At 30.9% G+C, this 10,385-nt stretch overlaps 1 protein-coding gene across 4 annotated transcripts; it reads left to right on the top strand.

Annotated features, from left to right (window-relative positions):
* The first annotated feature begins 581 nt into the window (after positions 1 to 581).
* LOC100792496 (purple acid phosphatase 23) lies at positions 582 to 9,612 on the top strand. 4 transcript variants are annotated; one of them, XM_006603825.4, is made up of 10 exons: positions 583 to 978; positions 1,598 to 1,789; positions 2,741 to 3,077; positions 3,611 to 3,828; positions 4,296 to 4,486; positions 4,916 to 5,197; positions 7,735 to 7,857; positions 8,628 to 8,696; positions 8,793 to 8,855; positions 9,407 to 9,612. In XM_006603825.4, exons 1-10 carry the CDS (start codon positions 705 to 707, stop codon positions 9,419 to 9,421), a joined length of 1,764 nt encoding a protein of 587 aa, XP_006603888.1. In that variant the 5' UTR covers positions 583 to 704; the 3' UTR covers positions 9,422 to 9,612. The 4 variants fall into 4 exon arrangements, with proteins under 4 accessions (XP_006603889.1, XP_006603888.1, XP_003554904.1 ...); XM_014772148.2 differs by having other exon boundaries at positions 754 to 978; positions 1,609 to 1,789; XM_006603826.4 differs by lacking the exon at positions 1,598 to 1,789 and having other exon boundaries at positions 582 to 978.
* Positions 9,613 to 10,385: the final 773 nt, after the last annotated feature.

The raw sequence follows: 10,385 nt of genomic DNA, 5'->3' as shown, positions 1-10,385 counted from the left end.
ACCCAAGCGCATCGGGAGAAGGAAACGTATTGGAAACGCTTTAGAAACGCATTGTTGGCACTTTAGCATGAGGTGACACTTTTAAACGGAAATTTGAGCAACCACAGTTTGAGACGTGACCACTCAGGACCTTGTTTGTATAATGATAAATGATATATTTTCTTCACTCTTTAATTTTATTTTCTATCCTTTCAAATCATCAAACAATCATGTCATTATCTATTGTTTCCCTTCTTTTCTTTCATAAAAAAAACAAATTATTTCTCAAGAACTTCAACATTCACGGTTCAATTTAAAATACTATTTAAAAAAAATAAAAAAAACACATGCAGTTACATTTTCATTCAATTATATACGATAAATTTATTATTTCATATAACAGACATATTAAAATTCATGCCATAATCCTTTAAAAAAAATTGATACCATAATTATATTTAATCAAAAATGCATATTCCAACAAAGAAACAGAATATTCCAATATTATAACGGAGATGCCGGTGTAAGCATGCCACATGGCAACAACATACAGCACATGAGAATTAACTACTTAACTGCAAATTAAACCCTGTTCTGTACAGTTACACCGCGATGATCAACCTTGTTAATACTTAGTTTAGTTATCCTTAACAAGACAACATCTTCAACATCCTCATCCTCACAAACAGAAAAAACAGTTCATTCATTTTCACTTTGTGTCAGAAATGAAAATCTGCACCACCTTTTGTGTGTCACTGGCCACGGTTTTGGTGATGATGAGCAACATCGTCATGGCAGTGGCTGAGACTCACATTCCCACCACCCTGGATGGCCCATTTGACCCGGTGACCCGACGGTTCGACCCGTCACTGCGACGGGGCAGTGATGACTTGCCTATGACTCATCCAAGGCTCAGAAAGAATGTCACTTCAAACTTCCCTGAACAGATTGCTCTTGCAATTTCTTCACCAACTTCCATGTGGGTTTCTTGGGTTACTGGTACTTTAATTATCTCCTCTCCTCAGAATTTCCATAAAATCTTTGTTTTTTAAAGAGTAAATACTAAATAGTCTTCTTTGTACTGATAATATAAAAAGAATTTTACATTTTCGTTTGATTACAAATCGTCGTGTTTTAAGAGTAAGAGAATGTTTGATTTTCAGTTGCAAAGATTACGTTTGAGGCAAAAGTAGTTTTGCCAATGGATCAGAACCCTTACTTCTGCGTTTATTTTACTTTTATTTGTTGGATTTGCATTGGAACGGATGTCGCAACATTTTCAACTGAAAACCAAATATGCACTAAGTAGTCTGTGCACCGATAATGTAAAGATAGTATAAGAAATTTTACATTATCATCTTATTACAAATTGTCATGCTTCAAGAGTAAGTAGTCTATGTATCGAAGATGTAAAGGGAATTTACCATTTGACACAAATTATTCAATCACTGTTTGTTAATTTTTACACTAACGATGATTTGTAATTAGTTGATAGTGTGAAATTTTTATACTAAGAGTGGATAGAAATTAAACTCTCTTTTCTTAATGTTTATATGGTGTTGTACTCAAAGGCATCAAGTTGTTGTTACTTGGTTGTGTTGTTTTGGTTTTGGATAAGGGGATGCACAGATTGGCCTCAACGTGACCCCAGTAGATCCTGCATCTGTTGGAAGTGAGGTGTGGTATGGGAAAAAGAGTGGCAAGTACACAAGTGTTGGGAAAGGTGATTCTGTTGTTTACAGTCAGTTGTATCCCTTCGAAGGCCTATGGAATTACACCTCTGGCATCATTCACCATGTGAAACTCAAAGGTATGATGAGTTACTTCTTTTCTTTGGAATTCTGTTCAAATGAAGGGTAGTGTTGGTTTGGTGCTGAGTAGGAAGCAGTGATTACCGACAAGGAACATGCTGCTGGTTGATTTTGTAGAACTTATCCGCACATGTTCCTATAGGGCATAGACATGATTTATGACAGAACATTGTGATGTTGTCTATTGGAGATATAAGGTTGACTTGATGGTTGGGAAGGGGAGCTTAAGGGTGAAGGGAGAAGGGGGGGAGCGAAAGGTTGCGGGTTTGAATCCCTCTCACTGACATTTCTATCAAAACTAACAAACTAACATTTACCGATTGAAAAAAAGAAAACAAATTGTGATGTTGTCTGATTCAAGTGGCCGGCAGATGACCTAGAAGGGAAAGGCTTGGTTGTTTTTGTGTTCGTTAGTTATTTTAAGTTCTTGGATGCAATACTTCACAAAGTTTGATGTCTGCCTTGTGACATAATTGGCAAAACAATAATCAATTATTGGATAGAAGAATTTACTTGTCCAATTAATTTGTGAAAGATAGTTCTTTTGGTAAAATTCTTTTAATGAAAAGTTCTGCTTTTGTGGTCTCTAAAACCTTGGCTTCTTTCTGTATGCTATGCATTCCAGTCAAAAGTTGTGGCATATGTAGTATAACTTTGTTCATTGCAGTTTCAAATTTCTCAGTTCTGGAACCATCTACATTCATCATTTATTACTCTTCTAATCATATCCCCAATCATATAACAATATTTAATCCTTTGTTGTTAAGCACATTACTACTTATTTTCTTTAAATTTTTGAAGCTACAAACTATAGGATTTTTACGATGATATGTTAAAAATAAATTCTGAGTCACTGTATCAAAACAAAAAGAATGGTATCAAGTGAATAATAAGTACAATGACTCAAATTTGTTAGGACAAAGCTCAGAGATATTTCTTTCTTAATGTAGGTCTTGAACCTGGAACCAGATATTATTACAAATGTGGGGATAGTTCTATTCCAGCCATGAGCCAAGAGCATTATTTTGAGACTTTTCCAAAACCTAGTCCAAATAATTATCCAGCTCGAATAGCAGTTATTGGAGATTTAGGTCTCACAAGCAATTCTACATCAACTATTGATCATCTAAATTACAATGATCCTTCAATGATTCTAATGGTTGGAGATTTAACATATGCGAATCAGTATCTTACAACTGGTGGAAAGGGAGCTTCATGTTATTCATGTGCATTTCCAGATGCTCCTATTAGAGAGACATATCAACCCCGATGGGATGGGTGGGGAAGGTAACCTATTCTGTGTTCTGTGACAGTATATGTAATCAAGTCTTAGTTTAAATATACTAATCTAATTGTATGTTGAAGTGTTGAACAAAACAATAACTTGAAAAATCCTACAGGTAAATGTTTGTTCTGCTTTGTTATTATACTGCATTTTCTTTCATTTAGTATTATGTTGGGCTTGCGCATTGATGCATTAATAGTACTTTGTTTGATTTGTCTATTTCTCAATATCAATCATATGCTTCTTACTGCATGTTTCAAAATCAGGTGAAAATGTACTTTTTAGGCAAAAGTAATCTTGCCAAAGGATCAAGATCCTTGTTTTTGCTTTCATTTTGCTTTTATCCGTTGAATTTACATTGGAACATGTGCACTTCATTTCTAACTTCAATCCAAGCATGCACTTAGACAAACATATTGCGGATGGGAGGGGAAGGGGGAGTGGTGAAATATTAGAATCTCTAATACTGGTAGTTGACGGACAAAGTATGAACCATATGTTAGTTGAAAAACAAAATGGTTTTTTGAAACAACAGGTTTATGGAGCCTTTGACCTCAGAAATTCCTATGATGGTTATTGAAGGGAATCATGAGATAGAACCTCAAGCTGGTGGAATCACATTCAAATCATACCTGACACGATTTGCAGTTCCTGCTGAAGAAAGTGGCTCTAAAAGTAACTTCTACTACTCTTTTGATGCTGGGGGCATACACTTTATCATGTTGGGAGCATATGTTGATTACAATAGCACTGGTAAATGATGATAACTAATACAATTTATTTCACCTTACTAAATACTCATTTTGGTTCCTAAAAGTATGAGGCGGTGACTGATTAGTCCTTGAAAGATGAAAAATTTGAATTTAATCTCCGAATGTGCAAAAAGTGTTACAGATTGATCTTGTGAACAATGACAAACTGGTCACTAAACTTTGTAACTTAATATCAAATAAGTTCTCGAAAAATACAGCTTATTGTCAAATTGATCCTTAAAAATTACAATTTATTGTCTTACAAAGTTCACAGTAGGACCAACCTGTCACACTTTTTCCACATTCGGAGATTAAATTTGAATTTTTCACTTTTCAGGGATCAATTTGTGAATTTCTCACACTTTTAGGGACCAAAATGGGTATTTACCCTTCACCTTATGTAGACCAGTCGATGCGTATAATTTTAGATGGTTGAACTTAATGTGTTTCATCGGATCTTCAATCCAGGTGCACAGTTTGCTTGGCTGAAGAAAGATCTGCAAAGTGTAGACCGTAGTGTAACCCCTTGGTTAGTAGCTGCATGGCATTCTCCTTGGTATAACAGTTATGCTTCACACTATCAAGAATTTGAGTGTATGAGATTGGAAATGGAAGAACTTCTCTTTCGATACAGGGTTGACATTGTTTTTGATGGCCATGTAACTTCTACTACTATATTTTTTTTGTATCCGTTTTAGAACATTAGTTTGTCAATATCACATTCGAAATATCCCAGATTTCTCAATTGGAATTTTACATAGATTTTTTTTTATGATGAACTTATGGTGTTACTTGTTAATATCATAGGATTAGGTATATGTGAAAAAATACATTATTTGCCGGCCTAAAAATCTAAAACAAGAGATTTGTTGGAGATAAACTTAATCCATGGATGTTGCTCTATTCTCTTGTAAATTTAATAATACTATGGAAGTTTTTAATTGTCAAAATGTGTAATGATATAAACCTTCTTTCTAGCAATCTCATGGATATCTAATTCTGCATACAGTTTTTTCAGTTATTCTTTTTGATGTAGTTTTTTCCTATTGTTTACATAAACAGTGTGTCGCATGTTGCCCATCTTGCAGGTTCATGCTTATGAGAGAATGAATAGAGTTTTTAATTACACGTTGGATCCTTGTGGACCTGTTTACATAACTGTTGGAGATGGTGGAAATATTGAGAAAGTAGATGTTGATCATGCAGATGATCCTGGAAAGTGTCCTTCTGCTGGTGATAACATACCAGAATTTGGAGGTGTTTGCAAATCAAATTTTTCCACTGGTCCTGCCAAAGGAAACTTTTGTTGGAACAAACAACCTGAGTGGAGTGCATTTAGAGAAAGCAGTTTTGGACATGGGATACTTGAGGTAAAATCTTCAGATTCTGAACCTTTTCATTTTTATTTCTATTGCTAACCAGCCTGCAGGTTCAGTTAACTCAATCACTAATTGATTTGCTCTTGTTGGTGGTGTAGCTTCTCCATTTGAATATGAATAATAATGTTACTACACTTAGTCAGCTAAAGAGTAAAGCAACTAAAGCTCAAATTTTAGCTTCATCAACAAAAAAATGTTTTTTTTGTTAATTTTTATAAAACAAAAAGACCTCACATGTTGACAAAAAAGATCTACTATATAACTAACTCATTTAAAATAAAATATTTCTCTTAAAATTTGACTTAGGTCTTACTCATCATTGGACTAACTCTTTGTATACTTCATTATGAATGGGCATTATTATCATAGGCTTTTGGATGTTATCTTTGTCTTGTTGGCTTAATAGGTTAATTTATCCATCCAATGCCATAATTCTTAGTGGTGCTTGCTTCAATATTGTAAGGATGTTTACCCAATGTTTAGTGGTGGTCTGCAACTTGATCAGGAAATCATTTGCTTGCTGCATTTCCTTGGTACATTGGTACATGGAATCGATTAGAACGATTCATCCAGTTAGATGTAAATGAATTAAACAAGTTGAGCATTTGAAGCTCAAGTTTGGCTGTTGAAAAAAGATAACCTTTATGTTTAACTCATTTATTTAATCAAGTCAAATTTAAGGCTTAAAATGGCTTTGTTTAAAGTTATAAAGTCTGAGTTTAGCTCAGGGCATGTTTGGATAAGCTTATATCCAAAAGCATTTCTAAGGATAGAAAATAAGAAGAAAAAAATAAAATGAGTTTCTCCATAAGTTAATTTGAGCTTATGATAAAGTTCATTTATTTTTTCTTATTTTTCTCTCCTAAAAAGATAAACTTACTCAAATAGGTCATTATTTTATGATTTGATTATTTTATTTACCTTTATTAAATCTCTTATTCTAATATTTTTTAAGGTAATTAATTTAGCCTTTAATAGATATTTTTATGCTAAATGACGAGTTCTGTGTATAAATAAATTCAATTATTATCATTATCTGTTCTCCTTTCCTTAAGCAACATTACCGTTTAATTTGTCAAAAAAAAGCAACGTTATCAATTTTTTGTCATTACACACACATAATTGAGCTTAATTACAGGCTTAAATTGTTTGTGTAGACTCTAGAATAACAAATGAGTTGAGGTTAAATAATTCACAGATATCAACTTTTTTTACGCTTCAAGTTTGGGTGTACCATTACTTTTTATGCATGTCTATTCCTTTGATTTTAGTGGGTCTCATGGCATATTTAATGACTATGTATTTTAATTAATAAAAAGAATATATTTAAAAGAATGTGTTAAAGAATATGTTTAAATCTTAAATACCTAATATTTATGATTCTTAGGATATTATGACTGCGGGATGATATATATTTATCTTGTGAGATGGTAACAGTTATAGTTGTAGGTTAGGGGAATGAAAAAAAGAGAACAAAGAATCAGAATAATAAGATATTAGTATGATATCTTGTGTAATAATGTGATACAGACTCCTAACACAAATATTCTATTTATATTAATAAAGTTAAAATATTTTTTTTTATAAAATTGACAATGTTTAGATTTTGTTTTTGTAAAAAAAATTATTTGTTTTTTGACCTTTTAAAATTAAAATGTATCAAGTTTTGGTTCGAAGTAAAGTTTGGATAAATCCGAATCTACGTGAGGATTTCTAATGATTAAAAACTGACTAATTGTAGAAAAAAAAATTGTGATAATTTTTTGCAATTTGTGATATTTTTTAACCCTCATATCTATAACTGCCACAAATTATTACATATCCAAATCTTACTCTAGACCAAAATTTGACATATATCAATTGTATAAGGACAAAAAATAAGCAAAATGTTTCATAGGAATGAAATTCAAACATTGTAAATTTTATAAAAACGAAAAATATATTTTACCCTATTAATAATTGAGAAAAAATGTTATGCACTAACAATGTAAAAAGTGATTAATAATTGAATACTGTGAATAGAAATTATTAAACTCTTAATAATTAGGTTAAGTGCTAGTGTAAATGTGTTATAGTAATATTTGTACTAGTCCAAACCCACTAATATAATAAGACTACTTATCCATATTAATGAAAATAAATTAAGAAATATAATGAAATTAATAAACAATTTATGGGATTGCTTTAATGGATTCTATAAATAATTTTAAGATGTTCTTAAATATATACTGACATTAACCTTCAGAAAGTTGAAATTTCTTAGCACCTTCAAAATAGTTATGAGGTTCAGCTATTGTTAAATAATTTACTACATAACGACATATTTAGGTATATATACAAATTTATATCTATGTTGTGCATAAAGCTACTTTACCAAAAAATCTGGCTATATTTTGGAGCAAACTCTTCTCTGTATGTGGCTATTTAATATTACATTGTTTTTGTTCATGAAATGGATACAGTCCATCAATTCTTGTCTAGATTATTAATCCTTTTCTTTAAAAATTTATTGTCCTATTTTATTGCAGGTTGTGAATTCAACATATGCATTATGGACTTGGCACCGAAATCAAGACAATTACAAAGAAAATGCAGTTGGTGACCAAATATACATTGTGCGACAACCTGAATTGTGCATGAAAGATTTGAAGGTATACGTACTAGTCCCATACTGAAACTTTACTGTGCATAAGTTTTTTCCTGATTATTTATGAAACTAAAAATGTGAGGATTCAATTGCTTTTGTTTATAAATTATAACCCATTTCTAAACTTTTTACAGCATTCCAGGTTTTATATGACATAAATCAATGATGTTTATATTTTTCAGTTTTGTATTCATCAAGTGCAAAAAAACCTACATTGTACATCATTCCTAACCAAGATTTTTTCCTTGTTGTCTTCCACCGTGTAAAAGTGAATATCACATCTCAAGGAATTTAATCTTTAATTGAGCTCAATAGCGTTGTGTGATTCATGTAGTTGATCACCTAAAAAGAAAAAAAAAACGTTTTTGCTGTTATTGTCTTTCTTGGTGTAAAAGTTCAACTAAAGACTTTCCTTTGGAAGGCTTTCATATGTTTAATCCCACCTATTAAAGTTTATGCATACTGCAATATTTATTAGAAAAAATATATGTTTTGTAGTTATTTTTCTAGCTTGCCTAACTGCTACTATTGGTTCAAGCATCGGTTGCATTATAGATTTAATATTATTTGTGTGGACTAGAAAAATTTAACCTGCTATTTTACGGATTACAAAAATGTTTTTTGTTTCGTTTTCATTTCAAATGGTTGATTATCCAACATTATTTTGTTTGCTTTGCCTTAATTGTTAGTTTGTTATCACCTAAAAAAAATCAAGTTATTTTTCAGTTGGGTTATGATTTCAATCTTACTTTGCCTTTGTTATTATGGTCACAGGATCCACATCAATCACTTCCATACAATTCATCCACTAAATCCTCTTCTGCTATAAACCATCTCTCTCAGGTAATTAAGTTCCTTTGTGCTTGCTTCCTCACTCTAAACCTACACTTTTATGATGAAGAAGAGATGGAATCCAATCTATTTAATTTAATCACTCAGGATGTTTCTATAATCATATCACAAATCCTTGGGGTTCTCTTTATATATGGTCTACTTTCTCAGGTAAATCAGATCTTTGTTTCTCTTGTTTGTGTCATTGTGGTGTGTATAACAAAGATTTTGCTTTATGTGCACTATCTATCTTATTACAAAAGTAAATATTTGGTAAATTATGTTGTTATATATTTTTTGGTATGGTACCATGGTAATTATAGCCTTAAGCTATCCAGTGGTACGTCAAGATATCCCCACAAACTAAAATCATTTGGATCAGCTAGGGAATAATCTTTTATCGGTATTTAATCACACATAAAAATTTTCATCTCTCTCCAAAAATGTATTCTCCTGGAATCAAACTCAAGTCATTCCCACAAATTTGACGTGTTTTACCAATTGAGCTAAATCCAATGTTGTTATATATTAATGTTGTAAAGACTTGTTCTCTTTTTAATTTATTGAAAATGGATACATCAATTGTGTTTTTTAATGTTTTCATTTTCTGAAAACAAAAGATAATAAATTAAATCAACTATATATTGTTAAATTTGAAAAAAGACAAATGAAAATCTATGTTTAGAAATTGACTAATTGTTTTCTTTTCTTACGTTTTGAAGGTGGAGTGGAGCTAGGTGTTGGACAATCACTCATCTAAATCTTGCCAAATAGTGGTGAGGATAACCAAATTATGTTTCTTTTATTTTGTATTATTTTCTGTGGTTGTAATGTCATATATTTTTTATGTAACAAAAAAAAATGTCATATTTTCGGCCAATTTTGAGGCTGACCTTTTATTTATCTGACATTTTAGGTTCAAATTTTATTGTCGTCGTTATATATAAAAAAAAAAAAAAAAAACTGGCTTCGTTCTTTTGTTTATATTTACAGGAGATAAGGATTCATGCGTAAAATCTAAGGATTTTTATACTTAGAAATTTTGTTCGTAGTTGTCATCCTTTGTTCAGGATTGAAAATCAGTACGTCTTCAGCAATGAAGGTTTAAGCATTTCCATCGTAGTGATACTTTGGAATTGATCGAGCATGTTACATGCATGCTTCTTTTTAGTTTTCATTTCTGTTGTGTAAGTTGGGATAAATTAAACAAGATCAATGGGAACTTGAAAACCCATTGAATCTTGTTGAAAGTTAGGATACATCTTTTATTTATTTATTTAAATTCTGCCCTAAATTTGCATGTGACATGTGGTAGGGTACACAAAATTTTAACTTTTGGAAGCTTTCGCTATATTTTTGTGTGTTTTTCAACTCTAATTAATTATATGTAGTATACATTATCTTAATAAGAAATTGACTTAAATATATTTTTTATCTTTATAATTTAATATTTTTTTATAAAAAAAATTATTTTAATCCTTATAAAATATGTTTTATTTTATTTTTCGTTCTTAAAATATTTTAAATAATACTTTAAATAGTAAAAAGAGTGTTTTAAACATTAAAAAAATATTATCTAAAATATTTTAAGTATAAAAAATAAAATAAATATATTTTGTAAAGATTAAAACCTAAAAAATTTTACGGGAATTAACTTGGGATACACCTAGACAACTCCACTTAATTAATTACCTATATCGG

Source organism: Glycine max, chromosome 19 (genome assembly GCF_000004515.6).
Source record: "Glycine max cultivar Williams 82 chromosome 19, Glycine_max_v4.0, whole genome shotgun sequence".
Lineage (NCBI taxonomy): Eukaryota > Viridiplantae > Streptophyta > Magnoliopsida > Fabales > Fabaceae > Glycine > Glycine max.
Note: the sequence above shows the minus strand (reverse complement) of the source record. Positions and strands in the feature narration are given on the sequence as shown.